Source organism: Anomaloglossus baeobatrachus, chromosome 1, assembly GCF_048569485.1.
Source record: "Anomaloglossus baeobatrachus isolate aAnoBae1 chromosome 1, aAnoBae1.hap1, whole genome shotgun sequence".
NCBI lineage: Eukaryota > Metazoa > Chordata > Amphibia > Anura > Aromobatidae > Anomaloglossus > Anomaloglossus baeobatrachus.
This window is the reverse complement of record NC_134353.1, coordinates 388881425-388909207: the sequence shown is the minus strand read 5'-3', so window position 1 is coordinate 388909207 and position 27783 is coordinate 388881425. Positions and strand designations below refer to the sequence as shown.

At 45.1% G+C, this 27783-nt stretch overlaps 1 protein-coding gene across 1 annotated transcript; it reads left to right on the top strand.

The window, feature by feature from the left end:
• DAPK3 (death associated protein kinase 3) lies at positions 1-27407 on the top strand. The gene is made up of 8 exons (XM_075337830.1): positions 1-169; positions 2289-2649; positions 6373-6502; positions 10376-10424; positions 11324-11350; positions 22881-23033; positions 25674-25719; positions 26008-27407. Exons 1-8 carry the CDS (start codon positions 108-110, stop codon positions 26539-26541), a joined length of 1362 nt encoding a protein of 453 aa, XP_075193945.1. The 5' UTR covers positions 1-107; the 3' UTR covers positions 26542-27407.
• Positions 27408-27783: the final 376 nt, after the last annotated feature.

Sequence of the window (27783 nt, the reverse complement as noted above, 5' to 3'; positions counted from 1 at the left end):
GGCCAGCGCAGACGTCATTCACCTGGCATCCCGAGTATTACGAAGCCGGATATTGTGGTGGGAGCGGCCGGCACTCGGGCTGAGAGCAGAACCGAACCTGCGGCACCATGAGCGGCTTCCGGCAGCAGAATGTGGAGGAGTTCTATGAGATGGGAGAGGAGCTGGGGAGGTGAGCGGGCCTTGGCGCTGCTGGTTTAACCCTTGTGCTGCCTGCTGTTCTGTGTTCCTGCGCAGTGACAGGCCATAGATGCCAGCCTCCCTTATCTGCATGTCTCTGCACGGGGCACAATGCAGCTGTGTGATGGGGAGAAAGGAGGGAGCCCTGATATACACCAGGGGGCCCCACTGTTAGCCTGAGAGTCCCAGCCCCCAATACTGCTATAATGGCAGTCACTTTTTCCCCATAACAATGCAGTATACTTACAGATAGCATTGTATATTACCCAGGAAAGTAATTCTGGCTCCTCATAATGCTACCTACTGTGGAGGTGGGACTGGGCCCCTTACCTGTTCACTCACACCTGATATGTCTGCCCTGCTCACCCCTACACTCCACAGCGCTTTCCAGACATCAGCACTGTCCCCATTGGGGCTCACAATCTACATTGCCAATGAATCTGGGAGGAAACCCACACAAACACGGAGAGAACATACAAACACCTTGCAGATGGTGTCCTTTGAACCCAGAACCCCAATGCTAGAAGACTGCAGTGCTAACCACTGAGCCACTGTGCTGCCCAGGTCCACTGCTAACCACTGAGCCCCTGTGGTTACATGCAGATATTCCCACCTTACCCTTATTCGGAATTCTTGCATCCAGCTCTCACAGCCAGCTTAGAGCCCCTCCTATCTGGCAGTATCCCCCTATTTTATAGCTCAGTATATGCATATCCAGATCTTCCTGTGAGGCTACACACAAGTCACCATCTAGAGACCTGCTCTTCATAGTGATTTGCTAACAGCCTAGAGATTGATGTGAGCCAGATATCAAGGGCCACAGCTTGGGGATCTCTGACATCTACGTTTCTTGCCGTGTTGGTATTAAGCGCCATTCTCCAATTTCTAATATGGAGAGAGCAAAAAAGAGGTGCTCCCTGTGTAATAATGTGGGCAGCAAGTGAGAGTTGGTCGCTCACATGACCAGGTTGTGTACGGTACAACAATGTGAAGTGATGTATAATCCGATAGTTGCTGCTGCTCAAATTACTGTACCCGCACCAGATGGATAGAGGACATAAGACGACTGCGGAGGATCCTGGGTGTGGGTGCTGAAAACTTTCAGTTTTAGAGTAGAACCTACAAGCAGCGCCAGAGATCCACGGCACTCTCTACTTTGCAGTTTATAATATGGCACTGTATGGGGCAATCTGACCATGACTTCTAGTATGGAGAGTACTCTAGCCATTCACATATGTGGTAGGACATGACCAGAACTGGTCTTCAAATTCATTGTCTCCACTCTTGGACAGTTTCTGAGCCTTTTGTAACCATTTAAAGAGGGACCAACCACAGGATTTTGGAATTTGAACTAAAGGCTGTGTCATACAGGCAGTAAAATGCTGAATGCAAACATACCTGTTGTAGAAATGCACTGCACTTTGATGTGTGCAACGGAGGTAGGCCTTTTTGGGTTGGGTCCTCTGTAAAATCCTTCTCCAGCGTGCCCCGTCGCGCACGTTTCGTTGGCTTCCTTTTCCTCATGACCCCTTAAGGAAGACAACGAAACGTGCGCGTCGGGTACATTACACTTCAAACTCACCTATAAGGGGTACACCGTGATCAGCCCTCCATACATTTATCCTCTGTATTTGGTTAATACTTATGCTCAGTGTTTCATGGTTTTTACCATTATTTATTGAGCATTGTATAATTTGGGGCCTTCAGTGCCATCCAGTGGTTCTGAATGGTACTGAAGACCTCACTTAGTTCAATGAAATTCTTGTGTATGTTTGCGTACAATAATAATATGATGGTATAGGGCTGCCGCTTATCTTATGGGGTCCTCTGGGTGGTGTTCTGAATGACACTCCTTTTTACTCGGTCATTATGTCTATGTAATTTTGATGAAATCTTTACTTTTTTCATGTTATATCTATATCTCCAATCTGCGTCCGCTGGAGTTGCCTTACTTGGGACTAAATTGGATTTGATTGTAATTTATTTTATTCTACAGCGCTTTCCAGGTAGTCTTGTGTTCTCGTCCGCTCATCTGCTTATCCTAGACACCCGGTACAGCATTTCTCCATACTGTCTCCTTGTTGTATGAATGATTTGTTCTTTATTTTCAGTGGTCAGTTTGCAATCGTGAGGAAGTGTCGGGAGCGTAGAACAGGATTGGAGTACGCTGCCAAGTTTATTAAGAAGCGCCGCTTGTCATCCAGTCGCCGAGGTGTGAGCCGGGAGGAGATCGAGAGAGAAGTTGACATCTTACGAGAGATTCAACATCCAAACATAATCACCCTTCATGATGTGTTTGAGAATCGCACAGATGTGGTGCTTATATTGGAACTGGTGTCTGGAGGAGAATTATTTGACTTCTTGGCACAAAAGGAAAGCTTAAGTGAAGAAGAGGCCACCATGTTCCTGAAACAGATTCTAGACGGGGTCCACTACCTGCACCATAGAAGCATTGCACATTTTGATCTCAAGGTACAGTATTTTATAAAACATTTGGATCATATTAGTTATCGTTGCAAAGGGTTGGTTCACAGTAAGGCCGGGGCTACACGGGGCACTACTGCGATGCTCGCATGACACTCGGCTCGCGCTGCCAGCACAGCAGGAGCCAAGTGTCATGCTAGTATCCTTGCGACTGAGGTCCGACTGTGCGTGCGGACCTCAGCTTCGGGGGGCGGGCCGGCACTGCGGAGGGGCGGGCCGGCTGTGCAGAGGGGCGGGTTGACACTGAGGAGGGAAGGGAGGGATTTCTCTCCCTCTCTCCTCCGTAGCCGGCTATTGCGATTCTCGTTCTGCACGCGCAGTACACCAGTGTACCGCGAGTACTGATCAGATTAATTGATTTTATATTATGATAGATCGGGCGTTTCTGAACGCGGCAATACCAAATGTGTGTATATTTTTTTAACCCTTTAATTTTCAATGGGGCGAATGGGGGGTGATTTGAACTTTTAGTTTTTTTTTTTTTTTTTTTTAATTTTACTAGTCCCCGTAGGGGGCTATTGCGATCAGCAGTCCGATCGCTCCCTCTGCACTATCTGCTGATAACAGCTACCTAGCTGTAAACAGCAGATATGCTCACTGTCTTTTTCACAGCGAAAGTGAAAGCAAGTCATGTGTAGTACAGGAGTCATCACATGACCCTGTGCTACCATGACAACTATCGGAAGTCACGTAATCGCGTCACGTGACTTCCGATATCGGGCGGTAAGTAAAAGTTTACCGCGATCGCGCTTATAATGGTGCTGTGAGATATTGACAGTGCCATATAAGGAGTTAAACGGCACAAGCAGATAACGATTCTGCTCGTGCCTAGCTGGCACACTTCTCAGCTGTGAAAATCAACTGAGATGTGTGCCGATCGTAGCATGCTGCTGCCAGCAGACCGCGGGCAGTAACGTTATGATCGCTAGGACGTAATTTTACTGCCCACGGTCGTTAAGGGGTTAATGTCTAAACCTCTGGCAACAAAAATGAGTACATCCCAAAGTGAAAATGTCCAAATTGTGCTCAATTAGCCATTTTTCCCTCCAGTGTCAGGTGACTCGTTTGTGTTACAAGATCTTAGGTATGAATGGGGAGCAGGTGTTATCGCTCACACTGTCTCATACTGGTCACTAGACATAAACATGGCACCTCATGGCAAAGAATACTCTGAGGATCTGAAAAAAAAATTTAAGCTCTTCATACAGATGACCTAAGCTATAAGAAGATTGCCAACACCTTGAAACTGAGCTGTAGCACAGTGTCCAAGACCATACAGTGGTTTAACAAGACAGGTTCCACTCAGAACAGGACTCACCATGGTCGACCAAAGAAGTTGAGTGCCTGTGCTCAGCGTCATCTCCAAAGGTTGACTTTTCAAAATAGATGTATGAGTGCTGCCAGCATTGCTGCAGTGGTTAAAGAGGTGGGAGGGGGGGAAGCCTGTCGGTGCACAAACCATACACCGCACACTGCATCAAATTGGTCTGCATGGCTGTCATCACAGAAGGAAGCCTCTTCTAAACATGATGCACAAGAAAGCCCACAAACAGTTTGAAGAAGAGTAAGGACATAGATTACGGAAACCATGTGGTCCAAGATAAATGTATGTGATTCAGATGGTGTCAAGTGTGTGTGTCGGCAACCAGGTGAGGAGTACAGACAAGTGTGGCTTGCCTACAGTCAAGCATGGTGGTGGGAGTGTCGTGGTTTGGGGCTGCCTGAGTGCTGCTGGCTGTGGAGAGCTACAGTTCACTGAGGGAACCATGAATGCCAACATGTACTGTGACATAGTGAAACAGAGCATGATTCCCCCCCCCTTCAGAAACTGCGCCACAGGGAAGTATTCCAGCACACCTCCAAGATGACCACTGCCTTAATAAAGAAACTGAGGGTAAGGTGCTGGACTGGCCAAGCATGTCGTCAGATCTAAACCTTATTGAGCATCTGTCGGGCATTTTAAACAGAAGGTGGAGGAGCACATGTTTCTAACATCCACCAGCTCCGTGATGTCGTCATGGAGGAAAGAAGGGCATTCCAGTGGCTCCTGTGAAGCTCTAGAGAACTCCATGGCCAAGAAGAGAGTTAAGGCAGTGTTTTGAAAATAACGGTGGCCACACAATGTTTGGCTATGTTCACTAAGGGGTGTATTCATTTGTTGCCAGTGGATTAGACCTTAATGGCTTTGTGATGAGCTATTTACAGAGCACACCAGATTTACACTGTTATACAAGCTATGCACTGACTACTTTACATTGTGTCATATCTTCAGTGTTGTCCCATCAGAAGATATAGATTTACAAAAATGTGTGGGGTGTACTCACTTTTGTGATCCACTGTATTTATTCTTCCCATTAAAACCATCGGCATACAAACTACAATGAAACTAACGAGAGGGCTGATGTTTTGAACTCCCACAGTTTCATCTAGGTCTACACGGCCGCGCTTCATCCAGACAATCTGTGCTCGAGCTGAGTTTCAGGGCCATCTGAATTTGGCGTAAATGGCAGAAATATTTGTGGGAAATGTCCAATGACAGGAGGGGGAAGCTCTAATTAAAGTCCACACATAGAAAGCAAGGCTTGATTTATTGATGACTAATAACATCTGTACAATAGGCCCCACTGTATTAGCTCTGAAGCTCCCATGGCAGATCTTGTAAACCAGGTGCCGTGTATAAGCCTTTTTTTTTTTTTTTTTTTTTTTTTTTATATATTATTTTAAACATTTAGTATTAATATTTTTTTGTCAAATGCGGGAACAAAGGTTTGTGTGTGTGTGTGTGTGTTCTATGGGTTTTAGTGTGGAAGCCATGATTAGTAAGAGGTTAAATAGTTGCACTGAGCAACATTAACCTTGGAGTTCTAAGGAGCTTTCATGAGACTGTGTCAGAGTCTGGCAATGTAGTTATGAGTCCTTGTTTATGGAAACTTGTCTCACTGACTTATGAACACTTAAATTTTTTTTTCTTCCCTTACATCATACAGGGAGGGGGGGTTGGGACTGCTCTGAGCCTCTGACGCAGAAGGGGGGGGGACTGGGTACTATGGACAATTGTTCTAATTGAATAGTTATCTTATAGCTTTGCAAATCAAACTGTTTTTCATTGATCCTAAAGGGTTGTTCACCCGTTTTCATTACTGGTTGATATTATGTTGAGAAACAAGGTTTCTGTCAAATAACTTGTGTTGCCAATAGAGCCTCTGAACAGCGCTATTTCAGTCCGCTCAGCTACTTCGCATGACTCCTGGGCCCCGTGACCTCTGATGTCCGGTGATGTCACGTCAACTGACGGGGGTCCGCAGTCTTCCTCAGTGTCTGGGCTGTGGGCGGCGTTTCACTGCTCGTCACAGCTCAGTCTCACTTCTGCTTGCAGCGCAGGAGAGAGCACGCGAGATGCTGGGCTGTGACTAGCAGTGAAATGCCACCCATAGCCCAGTCACTCAGGAAGTGACATCATTGGACATCAGAGGTCAGGCGATGGGGAAGAGCGGACTGCAATAGCGCCGCTCACAGGCACTATGGCAACACAGGGTATTTGACAGAAACCTTGTTTCTCAACATATCATCAATGTGGATAGCAATGAAAATGGGTGAACCACCCCTTTAAGCGTAGGCTTCTATGTAAAGTCTAATCTTGCCATGCTACTTGGATATCTGTGACTCTTTTGATCTGTTTCGGTATCATTTAAATTTCTCTTTATTCTTTAGCCAGAAAATATCATGTTGCTGGATCAAAGTAGCCCAAACCCTCGAATAAAACTGATAGATTTTGGAATTGCCCACAAAATACAAGCGGGAAATGAGTTTAAGAATATATTTGGAACACCTGAATTTGTCGGTAAGTTGGCAAGATCAGTCAGCTGTAGGCTTCTGATGTTTGTGGTTAAGTTTCCTAAATTTTGCATGCATTATTGAAATGACTCCAAAATGTGTGAGACTGATAAGATCTGAAACTTCTTAGCAGCTATGCCTGTCTTAAGCTGGGTTCACACATAGCGACAACGACGTCGCTGTTACGTCACCAATTTCTGTGACGCAACAGCGACCTTGTAAGTCGCTGTTATGATCGCTGCTTAGCTGTCAAACACAGCAGACGCAGCAGCGATCATAACGACACGTGTCGCTGTGCTACATGTAAAGAGAGCAGGGAGCCGCGCACACTGCTTAGCGCTGGCTCCTTGCTCTCCTAGCTACAGTACACATCGGGTTAATTACCCGATGTGTACTGCAGCTACATGTGCAGAGAGCAGGGAGCTGGCACTGGCAGCGAGAGCGGCGGACGCTGGTAACGAAGGTAAATATCGGGTAACCAGGGAAAGGTCTTCCCTTGGTTACCCGATGTTTACAGTGGTTACAGCTTACCACAGGCTGCCAGACGCCGGCTCCTGCTCCCTGCTTGCTTCATTTCGTCGCTCTCTTGCTGTCACACACAGCGATGTGTGCATCACAGCGGGAGAGCGACAACCAAAAAATGAAGCTGGACATTCAGCAATGCCCGGCGACCTCACAGCAGGGGCCAGCTCGTTGCTGGATGTCACACATAGCGACAGCGACGGGACGTCGCTGCTACGTCACAGAAAATGGTGACGTAGCAGCGACGTCGTCGTCGCTGTGTGTGACACCATCTTTAGCTCGGCCAAGGTGAATAAAACTTGTCTCTGTGCATAGGTCAGACAGTTCTTTAGGTGCAGGGTGTTGTCCTCTCCCACCACCCCTTACTATCATCACACACTAATAGCAGGAGAAGTTACTGAAATGTAGTATTAGAAGTGAAAAGTGTTCCTGCACACTGTAATTTGCAGGTTTTCCTAACTACTGCTGCTTCTTATCCATGTTCCAATACCTCCTTTTTTATTTTTCCCAACTTTTTAAGCTGTTACACGCGTATGTGTGAGCCTGGATATTTCGGAGTAATGCTTAAATTTAAGCCCTACCTTGAAAATAAGCCCTAGTTGCGGTTCAGTAATGAAGTGTCCATGCAGCAAAAAAAAAAAAACGTTCTGCAGGACAGTTCATTATAGAAAGCTGATGCCCCCAAAAGAAAGAAGAGATAAGACCCCGCAACAATACTCACCAGACCCCCTATACACAACAGCGGGTTATACCTATTGCTTCTGGGACGCAGTGCAGTGGAGATCTATACAATCTCATCAGCAACATCTGCCATCTCCTCTCTCAGTAATAGGAAAGGCTTCACTGAATACAGATTTTACCTCAGAATTGAGAATTTTGATAATGACTGGTCAACTCTGGCAGAGAAAGAAGCAGATTTGTGTGAAAAGATCTATTTCAAAGTTACTTAGTTTTATGTGCACAATTGATTTCTGAAATAAAAAATGAAAACTATGGTTACGCATTAAGACAAATCTTAAAGGGAACCTGTCAGGTGTAATATGCACCCAGAACCACGAGCAGTTCTGGGTGTATATTGCTAATCCCTGCCTAACTGTCCCCGTATACGCTAGCATAGATAAAGAGATCTTTAGAAAAAGTATTTCTAAAGATCTTATATCATATGCTAATGAGTGAGGTGACTAGTCAAGTGGGCGTTGCTTCCCTTGCCAGTTGGCTCCATTAGCATGTTAGTACGCCCCTGTGAATGTGCTAACATGCTAATGAATGTGCAGCGTCAGAGGATGATCTCACTCACCTCTCCGTTGCCATCGTGTCAGACGGTGGGTTTCGGCTCAGTGCGCATGACTCCGGAGTTTGGGTCATGCGCACTATGAAGCCGGGTGTACGCGTCCTGGCTTCAAACTGAAGAGGTGCGCATGACCCAAACTCCGGGGTCACGTGCACTGAGCCAAAATCCAGTGTTGGGTGACGATGGCAGCGGAGAGGCAAGTGACATCAACTTGTGACGCTTCACATTCATTAGCATGATAGCACTCCCACAGGAACGTACTAACTGCTAGTGAGGGGCGACTGGCCGGGGAACTAACGCAAAGGGGACTAGTCTCCTCGCTCATTAGCATATGATAAAAGATCTTTAGAAATACTTTTTCTAAAGATCTCCTTATCTATGCTAGTGTATACAGGGATGGTTAAGGTACCGTCACACTTAGAGACGCTCCAGCGATCCCACCAGCGATCTGACCTGGCAAGGATCGCTGGAGCGTTGCTACATGGTCGCTGGTGAGCTGTCAATCAGGCAGATCTCCACAGCGATCAGAGATCGGCTACCAGTGACCCGTGTAACAACGCTGTGCTTGGTAACCATAGTACACATCGAGTTACTAAGCAAAGCGCTTCGCTTATAGTTACCCGATGTGTACCTTGGCTACGTGTGCAGGGAGCCGGCTTCTAGAAGCTGCGGATGCTGGTAACCAAGGTAAATATCGGGTAACCAAGCAAAGCATTTTGCTTGGTTACCCGATGTGTACCTTGGTTACCAGCGTCCGCAGAAGCCGGCTCACTGCACATTCAGATCGTTGCTCTCTCGTTGTCAAACACAGCGATATGTGCTTCACAGCGGGAGAGCAACAACCAAAAAATGGTCCAGGACATTCAGCAATGACCAGCAACCTCACAGCAGGGGCCAGGTCATTGCTGGATGTCATACACAGCGACATCGCTAGCAAGATCGCTGTTGCGTCACAAAAACCGTGACTTAGCAGCGATGTCGCTAGCGAGACGTTGCCTTAAGAGAGGGATTAGCAACGTGCACCCAGCGCTGCTCTTGGTTCTCACTGCGTATTGGACCTGACGGGTTCCCTTTTAAGGCATAAAAACACAAAAACAAGTAACCGCTGAAGTCAGTTACAGTAAAGCCCTGGCAAAGCGTAAAGGAGGAAGCCCAGCGTTTGGCACAGTTAATATGTGTAATTTTGAGCCCCTGAAATGAGGAGCTTTGGAGAAAAATGGCTGCAATTCCTAAACTTGTCACAGGATGTTTTTCTTCAACCTCCTTTAATAAAACCTACACTTCAATTGCATCTCAGTTGTTACCTTTTTATTTTTTATTTAACATGATTGCAAAGACCAAATCAGGAAGATTCAGTCAATGTCCAGATATTTCTGCACTAGTTTCAGCCACGTTGGTAGGATAGGCCAATAATGGGACTCTTTCCACCCCTAACAATCAGTTGCTTAAAGTGACTGACCCATGGCTAGATGGGCATTGTAAATATTTACTTGCCAAGCTCTATACCCCCTGTCATACAGCTGGTCAGGTCCTGCCTTGTGTGACCATGATTAATCTTTCATTGATAACTGTTCCCTGTCGCCTTTTTTTTTTTTTTTTTTAACAGTCCTATTTAGTTGTGGAGGGATATGTATCCAAAAGTTGAAAAACTGCCATGACAGCCCTCCACTCCCTACCACATACCTCTCCTACACACAATAACAAGTGCCTTTATACCATGCTGTTGATTACACTATGATTGCAAGTTTGATTGCAAGGAGACATGGCTCTGGAAATTCAGATTTCTGATACGATGACCATAACGACTGCATAAAGTCCTGACTCTTACCTGGAAACTCCTGTTTTATTAATCTTTGCATGGGTGTTGCAGACACTTTGAATCGAAAAGTCTCTAGTACTTACACTTCAGGAGTAGTAACTACTCTTTAGTTTCTTCAGTTCATCTTCTGCTAATTGCTGCACATCTGTCGCTCACTTACAACGGGCTTTATCAAATGGTTTGGCAATAGATGTCTGCTCCAGCCCTTTCATGTGACGCTTGTAATTTTTGATATTCTGGTTCCACAGCTCCTGAGATTGTCAACTATGAACCCCTTGGATTAGAGGCTGATATGTGGTGAGGCATCTTCTTTACGTTTTATTATCAGTATTCGAGATTTAACTTGGGCAGCGCTCACATCAGTGGTATTTTACCGCAATGACTGATCCGGCACAAATGCGTTTCAGTTCCATTCATTTACAATGGAAGAGCGGCAAGATGAGGTCACATGCGGTTGTTGTTTATGACGTACGCAACCGCATGTGACCACATCTTGCCACGCTTCCATTGTAAATGAATGGAACTGAAACGCATTTGTGCCGGATCAGGCATTGCGGCAAAATACCGCTGATGTGAGCACAGCCTTATTTAGCCAATTTCTTTCCTTCAACAATGAGTATGGATGACAAAGGGTCTGGATGGGAGGACTGAAACCTGGCTCATCCTTGACTTGCCTATGAGTTAGAGAAGGTGCCGTATGTATGTATGTATGTATGTATGTATGTATGTATGTGTGTGTATATATGTATGTATGTATAATATACCACCAAAATGGCCACCACACAACACCAGCACTCAAAGGAGCTGTACACTCAACTTCCACAAGCTCCCTGTGTGTGAACTGGGAGCAAAAATGGCAGAACCCCTCTTTGCAGTCTCCTGCTTATTAAAAACGCCTGTGCCAAATGGCAGGAGTTTAAAAAACAGAGGGGGGTAGAACACAAAATAGCACAACTGCAAGAAGAATGACCTTAGTGGGTAATCAAGTCATTGTTTGTAACCTTTTATTATGTAGTACACAGCATCATGGTTTTAATTCTTCTACCTAAGCAGACCGAATGTATTGGATGTCTGTCAAGCATACAATAAACCTCTATACTGTATATACAATGTAAATTCAACAGAAATGCAGACTTAAATGTGTTTCTAATTTAATACAAACCATATGTTAACCTATTTTCTTAATGTCTACACAGGAGCATCGGTGTGATCACTTACATCCTGTGAGTATACTTAGCCAGATATGTATCTTTTTTATATATAATATAGATTATATTTAGAGATCTGTCATCACTGTTACTTACAAAAAGTCTTGTTCATAGTCAGTTTATCGGTTGCAGGGTAAACGCCAAGAGTTCAGGCATTCATGAGCGGCTGGCTCACACCACCCTTCCATGATTGGCAGCTTTTTTTTTTTTTTTTTTTTTTTTGCACGTGTAGGCTCCTTGTTTTTCATTTTTTGCTACATTTTAACTTTGTTTACCTGAACACTGCACTCTGTATCACTGCTATCTCTGTGACGGCCATACTATTTCATTGTTTGTTATAAAGTACATTTGTGTGACACAAAGCAGACGCTGTTCTGTCCATTTACCGTATTTTTCGGACTATAAGACGCACTTTTCCCCCCAAATGTTGGGGGAAAGTGTGGGGGGGGGGTGCGTCTTATAGTCTGAATGTAGCACTGCGGGGAATGAGGGTGCTGAGGTGGAGTGGGTCATCGGCGGTGTGAGCAGGCTGCAGCAGCCCCTGCTGTGACCACGTGGACCCGCTCATTTCATATGCACGCCCATCCTCCCGCCCATGATCTCTGAGCGATTGAAGCCGGCGCTGACAGGTGGGCGGGATGATGGGCGAGGGGTGCATGCATAGTAAACAGCCGGCCTGGAGTTATCATGTGCGGCTATATTCACTGCCCCCCGCGTATCATCATCAGCGCAGGGGGCAGTGAATAAGTACGGTATACTCACCGTTCCCCTGCAGCATCGCGATGTCCTCCTGTCTGCCTGCCAGCTGATCTGTGTAGAGAGCGGTGAGCACAGCGATGACATCATCCTTGTGCACAACGCTAGTCTCCAAACACAGATCAGCGGGCCGGCAGACAGGAGGACATCGCGATGCTGCAGGGGAACGGCTCCACACAGGTCAGTGGCGCTGCTGCTGACACAGAGAGGAAGATCATCGATGCTGCAGGGAGTGAGGAAAGGAGTATAAACGTTTATTTTTCTGTGCCATAGGATACAGGCCATGTAGCAGGATGGGGGTATATTATGAGCAGGATGGAGGTAGATTATGAGCGGGATGGGGGCTATATAGCAGGATGAGGGACATACTGTCAAGGGAGAAATTTAGGTAAGACTGCTAATGGAGTCTTTGGTCGGGGTACCAGAGGCACGGGGCCAAATTAGATATCTGCGCAGACATAATAAATGACTCAGAAGACAATGACCACAGACGTGTTCACTCTTTGAGCCGTCAAATCAGACTGGTTCGTGTATTCAATAGATCAAATATCAGCATTACATTTTAACCTTCAGACATGTATAAAAGTATCAATCCATCTTTTCACACACATCGAAACAGTACAGGGAGGTGTGTAGGGACATAGAAACCCACATTTCATTCCACAGATAATACATTCTCTCTTTGTGGGAAATCACTGATAAGCATGAATAACTTCTTTGTTCATTGTTTGTACATCTGTTCACTTGTCCTTGGTTAACATTTTTTTTTTTTTTCTTTTTTTACTATACAGCTTAGACTCCTATTATGGCGTCTGTGCGATTACAATATAGACACACAGATAATTATGCAACTACATCTATATTTTGATTATTTACATACACAGATAATCTTATTACATTTGAACAAACAACCTATAGCCCAGGCTACCTCCACAATACAAAGATGGGGATCATATACAAAGCAGGAGGATCATTACCAGGATGGGGTACCTTTTTAGTAGAGAATTTGGGGACATCAATTCTGACCTGTGTCACTTCCTGATGTAATAGCTCTGGGAGGGGAGACATAGATGTGTGGGCTACAGGACTGCCAAGAGCAAGGGGCTTTAGATCCTGCCAGTGCTGCTGCTGCCATATCTTCAGTCTCATCAGATGAGGAGTTTAATTTTGAAAAGTATTTAGACGACATAAAGCCTGCAAAGCATTGCCGATGGGGAAAAAGATTCCATTCCCATAGCAAACTGACCATATTTCAGCAAAATTTTTCACTTGCTCTCACAATAGAAACGTTCAATCGTTCCTCACAGCTGACTGTGCATGAGGCAATTCCTTTATACCTGGAAATTGTTAGAGATGTTGCCCATGTGGATATGGCTTTGCCTCCAACCCAAGTTACCGTAGAGAGGTTGTTCTCTAGCCTTAAAATTATTAGGTCATCTATGAGGGAGGATCCGATGGAGGCAATTCTATTTCTCAGAACAAATTCATAGACTGCACAAATGTTATTTCTTTCATTTTTGTTAAACTGTTTTCTTCACTTACTGCATAGTGTATTGCATATTTACCATTTATTAAACATTGTGGTCTAAAATTCAAAAAAATATATTTCTTTTTCGCTCCTAATTGGGAGACCCAGACAGTGGGTGTATAGCTACTGCCTCTGGAGGCCGCACAAAGAACTACACTTAAAAGTGTAAGGCCCCTCCCCTTCTGGCTATACACCCTCCCGTAGGAGTACGGATTCCTCAGTTTTAGCTTTGTGCGCAGGAGGTCAGACACGCACGCATAGCTCCATTGTTTTTAGTCAGCAGCAGCTGCTGACTATGTCGGATGGAAGAAAAGAGGGCCCATACAGGGCTCCCAGCATGCTCCCTTCTCACCCCACTGTATGTCGGAGGTGTTTGTAAGGTTGAGGTACCCATTGCGGGTACGGCGGCAGGAGCCCACATGCTGATTCCTTCCCCATCCCTTTTTACAGGGCTCTGGGTGAAGTGGGATTTACTGGTCTCCAGGCACTGAGACCGTGCTCCATCTACAGCCCCTGGAGAAGATGCTGGATGGAGCGGAGTACATCAGGGACATGGCCCTGCTTCCTCAAGGTACTCTGTGTCCCCGTGCATTTGGCGCTCACACCGCAGCATGCTGGGTGTTGTAGTGCGCCGGGGACATCAGCGCTGCGGCGCTTGTGCCATGGCCTCATTCAGCTTCGCTGAAGCAGGCACACTTCTGGGAATCGGTCGCGCCGGCCGCTGGGACTGCGGCGCGGCTGGCACTTGTGGTGCGCCGGGGACTTCAGCGCGGGCCGCGCTTTTACGGCGGCCGCGCTGATAACTCGAGTCCCCGGCTTTTGCGGCCTGCTTCCGTTCGTTCCCGCCCCCAGACCTGCCAGTCAGGAGAGGGGCGGGACGCTGGTCAGTGCATCAGCGCCGAGGGCTGGAGTCGTTTTTACATACTCCAGCCCTCACAATCGGCACAGAGGGGACACTGTTTCCCGCACTTTTGTTTAGGAACTCCCACGGACCGCCCCTCTCCACAGACGCCGGCAGCCATTCCTGCTGACACGCTGAGCTGCAGAGGGGAGCCGGGGAGACCCAGACAAGGAATTCTGCGCCTCTTACCCGCTATTCAGCGGGCGGTAAGCAGCCCTCAGGGCTCACCCCCTCTTGTGCCAGTAGTATTCTTAGTATTTTGTTTCTACAAATACTTTGTATTGCATAGCGCTGGTCGCCCTTTGGCTATAGACTCTCTCACATTGCAGAGAGCCAGCAGCATGTCGTCCGTAAAACGCAAGGGTGCCAAGGCACAGACATTATATGCTTCCTGCACCGCATGTGGGACTTTTCTACCGGCAGGCTCCACGGACCCCCATTGTGTGCAGTGCTCGGCCCCTGCGGCGCTTGCACAGTCGGGACCTCTGCTGGACGTGACCCAGGGTGTACCACCTGTGAATGCTGTCCAGGTGACAGGAACTGAATTTGCAGCTTTTGCTGACAGAATGTCTCTCACTATGTCACAAATTCTTGACACATTGCGAGCTAGGCCTGTACTTCAGGCCACGGACACTGTGCAATCATTGCCCCCTGGTCCCCCTCAGCTGAATTACCTCCAAGCTCCGAGACGGGCACATACACCTCAGGGTGAAGACTCTGACTCGGACGATGGCCCCGGGCAGCCTAAGCGGGCTCGCTATGACGGGCCTTCACATTCATCTCAATGGTCAGGATCCCAGCGAGATGAATCTATGGGTGATGAGGCGGACGTAACTGATCAGGATTCTGATCCTGGGACCGCTCTCAATCTAGATACACCAGATGGTGACGCCATAGTTAATGATCTTATATTTAACATCAATAAGATGTTAAATATTTCCCCACCAGCTCCTCTTGTAGAGGAGTCAGCTTCGCAGCACGAGAGAATCCATTTCAGATACCCTAAGCGTACATTAAGCACTTTTCTGGACCACGCTGACTTTAGAGACGCAATCCAGAAACCCCACGCTTATCCTGAAAGGCGTTTTTTCTAAACGGCTTAAAGATACACGCTATCCTTTTCCCCCTGAGGTGGTCAAGGGTTGGACCCAGTGTCCAAAAGTGGATCCTCCAATTTCCAGGCTTGCAGCTAGATCCTTGGTTGCAGTTGAAGATGGAGCGGCACTTAAAGATGCCACTGACAGGCAGATGGAGCTCTGGCTGAAATCCATCTATGAAGCGATTGGAGCGTCGTTAGCGCCATCTTTTGCGGCCGTATGGGCACTCCAAGCTATCTCAGCCGGGCTTGCGCAAGTCGACTCAGTCACACGTGCATTTGCCCCGCAGGTAGCACCATTGACCTCGCAAATGGCGGCATTCGCGTCGTACGCGATTAATGCTGTTCTTGACGCTACAAGCCGCACGGCAGTGGCGTCAGCCAACTCCGTTGTTTTGCGTAGGGCCCTGTGGTTGAGACATTGGAAAGCAGATTCTCATTCCAAGAAGTGCTTAACCAATTTGCCTTTTTCTCGTGACCGATTTGTTTGGAGAGCGTTTGGATGAAATCATCAAACACTCCAAGGGTAAGGACTCATCCTTACCGCAACACAGACAAAACAAACCCCAACAGAGGAAGGGTCAGTCTGGTTATCGGTCCTTTCGAGGACCGGGCAGGTCCCAATTCGCCTCGTCAAAAAAGACTCAAAAAGACCAGAGACGCTCAGATTCTTGGAGGTCTCAGTCACGCCCAAAAAGGACAGCCGGAGGAACCGTTGCCAAGACGGCGTCCTCCTGACTTGCAGTCTCCGATTCCCACACCCGCGGTCGGTGGGAGGCTTTCCCACTTTGGCGACATTTGGCTGTCACGCGTCAAAGACCGTTGGGTGAGGGATATTCTGTCTCACGGGTACAGGATAGAGTTCAGTTCTCGTCCGCCAACTCGTTTCTTCAGAACTTCTCCACCACCAGACCGAGCCGATGCTCTGTTGCAGGCGGTGGCCGCTCTAAAGGCGGAAGGAGTGGTGACCTCCGTCCCTCTTCAGGAACAAGGTCACGGTTTTTACTCCAATCTGTTTGTGGTCCCAAAAAAGGACGGATCTTATCGACCCGTCCTGGATCTAAAGTTGCTCAACAGACACGTAAAAGTCAGGAGGTTCCGGATGGAATCCCTACGCTCCGTCATAGCCTCAATGTCTCAAGGAGATTTTCTAGCATCAATAGATATCAAAGATGCGTATCTCCACGTGCCGATTGCACCAGAGCATCAGCGTTTCCTACGCTTCGTCATACACGACGAACACCTGCAGTTCGTAGCGTTACCTTTCGGTCTGGCAACAGCCCCCCGGGTCTTCACCAAAGTCATGGCAGCAGTAGTAGCTGTTCTGCACTCGCAGGGTCACTCGGTCATCCCGTATCTAGACGACCTGCTTACAAAGGCACCCTCTCAAGAGGCATGCCAGCACAGTCTGAAGGTGGCACTAGACACTCTCCAGAGTTTCGGGTGGATTATCAACTTTCCAAAGTCTCATCTAACCCCGACCCAATCTCTGACTTATCTTGGCATGGAGTTTCATACTCTCTCAGCGATAGTGAAGCTTCCACTGGACAAGCAGTGCTCGCTACGGACTGGAGTGCAATCTCTCCTTCAGAGCCAGTCGCACTCACTGAGGCGCCTCATGCATTTCCTAGGAAAGATGGTAGCAGCAATGGAGGCAGTCCCGTTCGCGCAGTTTCATCTGCGCCCTCTACAATGGGACATTCTACGCCAATGGGATGGGAAATCGACGTCCCTCGACAGGACTGTCTCCCTCTCTCAGACTGCCAAGGACTCTCTGCGTTGGTGGCTTCTCCCCACCTCATTGTCACAGGGAAAGTCGTTCCTTCCCCCGTCCTGGGCAGTGGTCACGACGGATGCGAGCCTATCAGGGTGGGGAGCGGTGTTTCTCCACCACAGGGCTCAGGGGACGTGGACTCAGGAAGAGTCCACCCTGCAGATCAATGTTCTGGAAATCAGAGCAATCTATCTTGCCCTGCGAGCCTTCCAACAATGGCTGGAAGGCAAGCAGATTCGGATTCAGTCGGACAATTCCACGGCGGTGGCGTACATCAACCACCAAGGGGGAACACGCAGTCGCCAAGCTTTTCAAGAAGTCCAGCGGATTTTGACGTGGGTGGAAAGCAGAGCGTCCACCATATCCGCAGTTCACATCCCAGGCGTGGAAAACTGGGAAGCAGACTTTCTCAGTCGCCAGGGCATGGACGCAGGAGAATGGTCCCTTCACCCGGACGTGTTTCAGCAGATCTGTTGCCGCTGGGGGACGCCGGACGTCGATCTGATGGCGTCACGGCACAACAACAAGGTCCCAGTTTTCATGGCACGGTCTCACGATCACCGAGCACTGGCGGCAGACGCCTTGGTTCAGGATTGGTCGCAATTCCGACTCCCCTATGTGTTCCCACCTCTAGCATTGTTACCCAGAGTTCTCCGGAAAATCAGGTCCGACTGCCATCGAGCCATACTCGTCGCTCCAGATTGGCCAAGAAGGTCGTGGTACCCGGATCTGTGGCATCTCACGGTAGGCCAACCGTGGACACTACCAGACCGTCCAGATTTGCTGTCTCAAGGGCCGTTTTTCCATCTGAATTCTGCGGCCCTGAACCTGACTGTGTGGCCATTGAGTCCTGGATCCTAGCGGCCTCAGGTTTATCTCATGAAGTTGTTGCCACAATGAGACAGGCTAGAAAACCATCCTCAGCTAAGATCTATCACAGGACGTGGAAGATATTCTTAGCGTGGTGCTTGGCTCAAGGGTTTTCTCCCTGGCCATTTGCATTGCCAATTTTTCTTTCCTTCCTGCAGTCTGGGTTGGAAAAAGGTTTGTCGCTTAGCTCTCTTAAGGGTCAAGTCTCCGCGCTATCCGTATTCTTTCAGAAGCGCTTGGCACGGCTTTCTAAAGTACGCACGTTTCTCCAAGGAGTTTCTCATATCGTTCCTCCTTACAGACGGCCATTGGAACCCTGGGATCTGAACAAGGTTCTCATTGCTCTCCAGAAGCCGCCTTTCGAGCCTTTGAAAGAGGTTTCCCTTTCTCGGCTTTCACAAAAGGTAGTTTTTCTTGTGGCGGTCACGTCTCTTCGAAGAGTGTCCGAGCTAGCGGCGTTATCTTGCAAATCTCCCTTCCTGGTGTTTCACCAAGACAAGGTAGTACTGCGTCCAATTCCAGAGTTTTCTCCCAAGGTGGTTTCTTCCTTTCATCTCAATCAGGATATCACTTTGCCATCTTTGTGTCCGCATCCAGTTCACCAATTTGAAAAGGGTTTACATCTGTTGGACCTGGTGAGAGCACTCAGGATTTACATTTCTCGCACGGCGTCTCTACGCCGTTCTGATGCGCTCTTTGTCCTAGTCGCTGGTCAGCATAAGGGATCGCAAGCTTCCAAATCCACCCTGGCGCGGTGGATCAAGGAACCAATTCTTCACACATACCGTTCTGCTGGGCTTCCGATTCCATCTGGACTGAAGGCCCATTCTACCAGAGCCGTGGGTGCGTCCTGGGCATTGCGGCATCAGGCTACGGCTCAGCAAGTGTGCCAGGCGGCTACCTGGTCGAGTCTGCACACGTTTACCAAACACTATCAAGTGCATACCTACGCTTCGGCAGATGCCAGCCTAGGTAGACAGGTCCTTCAGGCGGCGGTGGCCCACCTGTAGGAAGAGGCTGTCTGACAGCCCGTTCATGTGGTATCTTTTTACCCACCCAGGGACTGCTTTTGGACGTCCCACTGTCTGGGTCTCCCAATTAGGAGCGAAAAAGAAGGGAATTTTGTTTACTTACCGTAAATTCCTTTTCTTCTAGCTCCAATTGGGAGACCCAGCACCCGCCCTATTTGTTCTTAGGGTTTCGTTTTTCGGGTGCACATGTTGTTCATGTTGTTTCTTAAGTTCTCCGATCTTGTTATCGGATTGAATTTGTTTTTGAAACTGTTATTGGCTTTCCTCCTTCTTGCTTTGGTACTAAAACTGAGGAATCCGTACTCCTACGGGAGGGTGTATAGCCAGAAGGGGAGGGGCCTTACACTTTTAAGTGTAGTTCTTTGTGCGGCCTCCAGAGGCAGTAGCTATACACCCACTGTCTGGGTCTCCCAATTGGAGCTAGAAGAAAAGGAATTTACGGTAAGTAAACAAAATTCCCTTCTTGATTATAGTATCATAATAATGAGTAAAAGCCAGATGTTGCCATTTTACTATAGTAAATTGATCACAAACATGAGTCATGTCTGAGGGAGTCAGAGTCCGGGAAATGGAGGAGTCGGAGGCTTGGCTTTCAGACTCCACTGCCCTGCTTTGAACCCTTCTAACTTCCTAACAAAGTGCTTTAAAAATTGTGCTGATGTAAGGTAGACATGTGGGAAATATTAATTGGCTATTTTGTGTCATATCTCTCTGACTTAAGGGCATAAAAATTAAAGGTTTTTAAATTTGCGAAATTTTCACCAAATTTTCACATACCAAAAAAAATATCAAATTAAATGTCACACTCACATGAAATACAATGTCAAAAAAAAAAAAATCTCTGAATCGCCTGGATCCGTTTAAGTATTCCAGAGGTATTGCCTCATAAATATGACACTGGTCAGAATTGAAAAAATTGTCCTGGTTAGGAAGCTGAAAACAGGCTGAGGGAGTGAAGGGGTTAACCCCGGTTTATTCTACTACAAACATACATCCCTCGCCTGAGGAAGACATCTGTCTGATGTTGAAACATGCAGCCCTTATTCTTTTGCTAAATTTTTATAAGTATATTTGCTTGTCAGTCACAATCAGCAACCCTTTTATCACCCCTTTTTTAGTTTTACTATTTATTATTTACTATTTAGATACTTATTTTTCCCACTGTATATACTCATGTATTTGATACACTACCGATTTTTGCAAGTTTTCCCATCTACAAAGAATGTAGAGGTCTGTAATTTTCATCATAGGTACCCTTCAACTGTGACTGACAAAATCCATAAAATCAGTGAATGATTTTTAAATCCTCTGCATTATATTGCATGAAATACGTGTTTTATACAATAGAAAAACAAAACTTAATATTTGGTACAGAAACCTTTTTTTGCAATTACAGAGGTCAGTTTTCTGTAATTCTTGACCAAGTTTGTACACACTGCAGCAGGGATTTTGGCCCACTCCTCCATACAGATCTCCTGATGTTTCAGGTTTCGGGGCTGTTACTGGGCAACATTAAGTTTCAGATATTTTCAATTGGGTTTAAGTCTGAAGACTAGCTATGTCACTCCAGGACCTTGAAATGCTTCTTATGGAGCCACTCCTTTAGTTGTCCTGACTGTGTGTTTCAGGTCATTGTCATGCTGGAAGTCCCAGCGACAACCCATCTTCAATGATCTCCGGCCATGTGCGCACGTTGCTTTCTTTACCTTGCAGAAATGAACACATCCTCTGGCAGAATTTGTCATTGTCAAATTTGGCTGTGACCACAAAAACGCAGGAAATACGCATGCGTTTTTCTAGCGTTTTTGACCGCGGTTTACATGCATTTTCTGTGCTTGGATGCGTTTTGAATACAAAGACACTACTAAATTAAATTTAAACATTCAAACACTGGAAAAAAAATATATATCATGCTTTAAATCCTACTCAAAATAGCTAATTTTAATAAGTTTATTGTGATTTAATATCTATGTATAAAATAACGTTAAACTATTGTTTGACTTTTTTTTTTAGTCTGGCTGGATGTGTGGGCAAATGGAAACGTCATGACATCACTATAATGCGAAAAACGCATCCTTTAATTTTGTCAAAGCATGATGCATGTAAAACGCTAGGAATTTGATTTAGGATGCATTTTGATAATTGTCATTGACTTCAATGTTACTAAAACGCAGCCAAAATGGCAAAAATAATTGACATGTTGCTTCTTCAAACGCAGAGATTTTGACACATTTTTTACACCAAAAACGCAGCTTTTTTTTTTTTTTATGCATAGTTCGCACAAGAAAACCCTATTTCCCATAGACTTTGCCTGGAAATCAAAACGCGTGCATTTTTGCATTAAAACGCTGCAGTTCAAAACGCTGCGGAAACGCATGAAAAAATGCAACGTGTGCAGATGGTCTTACTGTGGGAAGGAGGTTGTTGGCCAAAATCTTGCGATACATGACCCCATTCATCCTTCCTTCAATATGGTGCAGTCGACTGTCCTGTCCCCTTTGCAGAAAAGCACCCCCAAAGAATGATGAACTTCAAACAGGCCTGCACATGTACTGATATGAGCAGGGGAACCTTGTGTGCCCTGCAGGATTTTAGTCCATGACTGTATAGTGTGTTACTAACGGTAATCGTTGAGACTGTGGTCCCAGCTCTCTTCAGGCCATTAACCAGTTTCTCCTGTGCAGTTTTGGGCTGATTCCTGATCCTTAACCCACAATATTTTGTATGGAGCCCCAGACTGAGTAAGATTGACAGTCATCTTGTATTTGTTCCATTTTTATAATGCTCCAACAGTTGTTGCCTTCTTCCAAGCTGCTTGCCTATTGTGCTGCAGTCCATCCCAGCTTGTGCAGGTCTTTTGTTCCTGGTATCCGTAGACCGCTTTTTGTACTTCGCCATGGTGGAGAGGTTGGAGTGTGATTGAGTGTGTGGAAAGGTCTTTTATACAAGTAATAAGTACAAACTGTTGCAATTAATACAGGTAATGAGTGCATAGTAGGAGGGCTTCTTTAAGAAAAAATAACAGGTATGTGAGAGCCAAAATTCTTGCTGCTTGGTCGGTGATCAAATAATTATTTCATGCAATAAAATACATAATTATGTAAAAATTATACAATGATTTTTCTGGGTTTGTTTTTTTTTTTTTTTTTTTTTCTGTCACAGTTGAAGTGTACCTAGGATAAAAATTACAGACCTCTCCAATCTTTGTTGGTGGGGAAAAATTATTAAATCGGCAGTGTATCAAATACTTATGTTCCCCACTGTATGTCATTCTCAGCCATAAACTGTCAGAATTTAAAGGGGTGTGCATGAATAATGGAGACCTGTTCATATGCAGTAGCCAAAATTAATCCACAATGCGCTAACTATCCAATCATTCATTGAGTCATCTATAGCATACTACCGGGCTAATGATCAGGAACAAGCTGCTTGGTATATCTGAATCCATGAATCCATCTAAACCCACCTAGCCTATAGTGATTGATTTGACTGATATATTTTCTAATAGATTCCATTTAACCCTGTCCCCTCTTATCCCCTCTTATTCTTCTTTTTCCTTTTTTTTTTTTTTTTTTTGTCTTCCCTTTAGGTTAAGTGGGGCGTCTCCCTTTTTGGGAGAGACGAAACAGGAAACGTTGACCAATATTTCAGGTGTTAACTATGATTTTGATGAGGAATATTTTAGTAATACAAGTGAACTTGCTAAGGATTTCATCCGAAGACTGCTGGTTAAAGATCCAAAGTGAGTATTTACTTTATTGTTCCTCTAAAGAATCATTCGAACCATAAATACAAACATTTAAGCTAAGAGCAGACTTTGACCACTGTCAGGCTTATAAGTTTAGGAGGTATACTCTGTACAGTGGCCAACCTATGGATGGATCTGGTGCCAATCGTCTGCCATAGGGACCCATTCCTAATTTGAGGTTTGTGTGTTTTTTTTTTTTTTTTTTTTTGTTTTTTGCGGTGACCCTCTGTAGGAGAGCATTCTGGTGAGATTTTGGATTAGGTTAAATAAATATTATTCAGATGTATAAAGGCCAGATGAGAGCCAAAAGAAAACCAGTTTGGTAAATGGGATCTTGGCATTTAGCTTTTTACTTCTTTAGTTCCAACATCAGACTAAATGTTTTGGGGTTTGTTTTGTTTTGTTTTTTTAAATTTATCTTCTCTTATGTGTTTTTAAAGCAATTTTATATTCAGCTTACATGTCTGTACAAATTTGTATAGTCTGTACAGTATGGATAGTCTTTCTGCCTAATATTGTGATTTAAAAAGGACCTGTGCATAGAACCAAAATGGACAGGTTTTATATTGTATTGTGTGTGTGTGTGTGTGTGTGTGTGTGTGTGTGTGTGTGTTTGTTTTGTTTTTTTTTTTTGTTAAATTCAGCTCTAGAGATATGGGCCTTATGTGCAGATTTTATGGTCTTTGCTGGTCTTTACAAGCAGGTGTGCTTAACAGGGTAATAATGCAGAGTAGCCCAAACAAAGTGTGTGTTTCTAATCTGCACACCTTCAATCATTTTCAGACCCACTTATATGCAGTTTGATCCCAGTTTCATTCTTTTCTCTTGTGGTAGTGTCCCTAACCATAAATAAGCGAAGTATGAGATTTCAGTGTAACCAGGCTAATGCTGTCTTTATCTCTATGTATTGAGCACAGCTTCTATTCTGTACGTGTTTCTTTTACATGTACTTCTCTACAGCCTGTTTTCTCTGCCCTTCTTATGATTGTACATGCTTTCCCTTCTATCCATTCTTAAGCTCTGTGTGTACAACTCTTTCCCTGCAACTATGTCTAAGTTCACACTTCTGTTTTGCTTCCGTCAGGTCCGTCATTGCGAAATGACGAATCCGTCGTTTTTTAGATGTCATCTGACGCAACGGATGTGTTATTTCACAGAATTCTGTTCACAGGAATCCTGTGGAAAAAACTGATCCGTCGCGTCCATTACCATCTGTTTTGCGTCCGTTTTTGACTGATCCGTCTTGATCTGTTTGTGTTTGGGACAGCCCAATGGGTGTGACAAACATGCTGGGCATGCTCAGTAGAGCATGACTGAATCCAACGCAAGGCCATCAGTCACAATCCGTCGCTAATAGAAGTCTATGGGGGGAAAGACAGATTCCTGCAAAATATTTTGCAGTATACTGTAATTCCTCAAGGCGACTAATTGCGACGGAAGCAAAACGGAAGTGTGAACTTAGCCTAAGGCCTCTTTCACATGTCAGTATTTTGCATCAATGTTTGGATGCCAAAACCAGGAATGGAACTTACAGAGAAGACCTATAATTGAAAGACTGACACCGCTATTGTATTTTGGAGACACTCCTGATTTTGGCTTCCAAATACTGTTGAAACACTGATTCAAAAAACTGATGTGTGAAAGAGGCCTAACACCGAGAAAAGGTAAGAGCAAAGAGCTGTCAGGGACAGGAGCGCGCTGATCGTTTTTGGATTATTTTTTTTTTTTTTTATTTTTTTTTAACATTTTGCAGAGAACTCCGATAAAGGACTTGCAGACACTCTATAACATTAAGCTTTTTGTAGAGTTGAGCGAGTATCTATTTGTACTCGCTATTGTCATAACGAATACTGTCTAATACTCGTTTATTCAATCTGAATAGCGTGTGCAATGTAAGTCAATGGGGAATAGTCGCAATGTCACGAGTAACTCGAATGCCGCATTATTTTCTACTCGCATGAATAGTACGGAATTCAGGTTACTCGTGACATTGCGAGTAATCTCTATTGACTTGCATTGCACACGCTATTCGGAATGATTATGTGAGTATAGCGAGTACGAATAGTTAAATACTCGTTCAACTCTAGCTTTTAGATTTTTTCTTTTATAAATACTATTTAGAAAATTTGCTTAATGGGGTTGTGCAGGTCTTACTATTGATTGACCTTTCTGTAGGATCCACTGAAAACTGCAGAGTACTAATATTTATCCATTCCCTTCAATGAGACGTAATGTATCTGCCCAGTACAGTGGAGAACTGCTGTACAGAAGTACTTGACAGCAGTCACTAAGCAATGTACATAACTGGTCCTTTCCGACATTGGCTTAACTGCCTGGCAGAATATATATGTTTTCAACCGATCGCTGAGGGTACCAGGTATCTGATTTCCCCCTCCATTCTCCTATGGGTGGCCTACACTGTGAAAAGGTTATCAATAGTTAAATCCTGGGCAACCCTTGTACGTTGCTTTTAAGAATCAAATGAAGAATTTCAAAAATCAGTGCTACCTCCGTTTCCTCCTTCTGTAATGGAGAAGGTTGAGCCCCTATTGATCACGTCACCCTGTTGTAACTTTGATGCAATTAATTTTATGATGAGACACCAAACGTAATAACATTGATTTTATTCCTTAGGAAGCGAATGACCATCGATGAGAGTTTAGAACATTCATGGATTAAGGTGAGACAACATTTAGATAATGCTCATATTTTGGGCCTAGATGTTAAGTAAGGCTCTGTTCACACCTGTTTCGATATGTTTATAATAAAAGATAAGCTGTGCCGCATCCGTTCTAAGCAGATATAAACTGTACCTGATGGACTGAGTTGACTTTAGCAGTAGAAATATACTGCATGCAGGCTATTTATCCCATAAAATCTGATGCAAATGGGAACTGTGCTTACTGGTAATTGTTATAAACAAACAAAATCAAAACTTGCACTGAAAATTCTGTTGTTCTCCATGCAGGCAATCAAGCGCCGCAATGTTCGCCATGAGGATAGTGGAAAGCGTCCTGAGCGCAGAAGGTTAAAGACCACACGGCTTAAGGAGTATACAATCAAATCCCACTCTAGCATGCCTCCTAATAATACATATGTGAACTTTGAAAGATTTAGCCATGTGTTGGAAGAGTTGGGAGCAGCAGAAGATGCACTTTGTGAACTGCAAAAGAGTCAAACTACTTCCCGTGATGACCTTAGTGCCCTGCGCTCAATTTATGAAGAAAAGGAGAGCTGGTATCGTGAAGAACAAGAAGGTGTGGCACGCCAGCTGATGGGGCTTCAACAAGAGCTACAACGCGGAGAAGGCCAACGTCAGCAAGTTCAAGAAGATCTACGGACTACCATGCAAAGTGCCAATGGTTTGAAGAGGAAGTTTGGCCGATTAGAAAATCGGTACGAAGCATTAGCTGCACAGGTTACTGCAGAGATGAGCTTTGTCGAAGAGCTGCTGAAAACTATGGAGAGGCCAGGAGTAGATGATGTCAGAAGTGTATACTAGGAATTGAGAAAACTTGATTTGTGCATGTGGCTAGACATGGGCTTTTCACTTACTATATCTGCAAATATTTTTCCTGTGACACAGACACTGGATGTGCTAGCAGTGTAAAAGAGAATGAATCTGTACATTACCAGTCCCACATTCCAAGAGCATTAACGTGCGCTATATAAAGATCTAGTAATCCACTGACCTGAAATGACGACCGGAGAAGATCATCAAAGTCCCAGTAATGCCTTTAGGCTAGGAGATGTTGCACTATATTTTTTTTTTTTTCAGCTCATAAAATACAAAGTACAATTAATTACATGTTATATGTGACTGTATGAAACGGAGTTTAACTCCTTCCTATACATACATAATAGATTATTCAGTGGTGAGCTAACATACTATTTATTTTTATTTTTTTTACAAAAATTCTGACAGGAGTGTGTTATTCACAGCTTATATTGCCACTTGAGGCTCAATATCTCTTATGTATTTGTATCTGTACATACAAGTATAATTCTGTCTTGGCTCTTCAGACTTTGATATATATATATATATATATTATTATTATTTTCTTTTTTTATTTCTATTTCGATCTCAAAATAAAATTCTTGGTCGTCTGTGGCCCTGGAGGAAAAGGATGTTGGTTAGCACAAAACCAATATTTTCACATGTTGCCGAGAGTTTTGTTTTCCGGTCTCGCATGTACATCTTAAAAATCATGTCTATGCAAGAACAGCTGTAATCACAGATGAGCAGCGTCTGAACATATAAAGCTAATGTTTCACAGGCCTGCATAAAATATGTTGTACAGATAGCTTAACCTTTTCACTGGCGTTATGACATTAGTATCATATTAAACACCAGCATCTTATCTTTCATACGGTGCCAGAATTGTTATTCTGTGTGGAATATTTGGGGCACAGCACTGTTATAAATGGGGTAACTGTATTAAAAATGTTACATCCTGGCTCTATATTTTTGAGTGGGTTAGAAAGGGTAGACACCAGGTGAGGGTACGGTTCCACTTGCGTATAGCTTCCTATGCAAGAGCATAATGACCCTCTGCTGCGAGTGTCAGCCGAGTTTCATGCGAGTGATGTGATTTTGTGATTGTATCACAGCTGCGGAGAAGAGGGAGGGAGCACTTTCTCCCCATCTCCTCCACTGCCTCTCTGCGTACATCGCACTGCAGTCGGATGACATGCAAGTGCAGTGCGATGTTTCACACGCTCCCATAGAGCTGTATGGGGGGTG

Excerpts from the sequence above, each read along its gene's own strand:
- DAPK3 (XM_075337830.1), top strand. The coding sequence starts at position 108 with ATGAGCGGCTTCCGGCAGCAGAATGTGGAGGAGTTCTATGAGATGGGA. Across the intron at positions 170-2,288 it reads ATGGGAGAGGAGCTGGGGAG|TGGTCAGTTTGCAATCGTGA; the intron begins GTGAGCGGGCCT and ends CTTTATTTTCAG. Across the intron at positions 25,720-26,007 it reads TAGAACATTCATGGATTAAG|GCAATCAAGCGCCGCAATGT; the intron begins GTGAGACAACAT and ends TTCTCCATGCAG.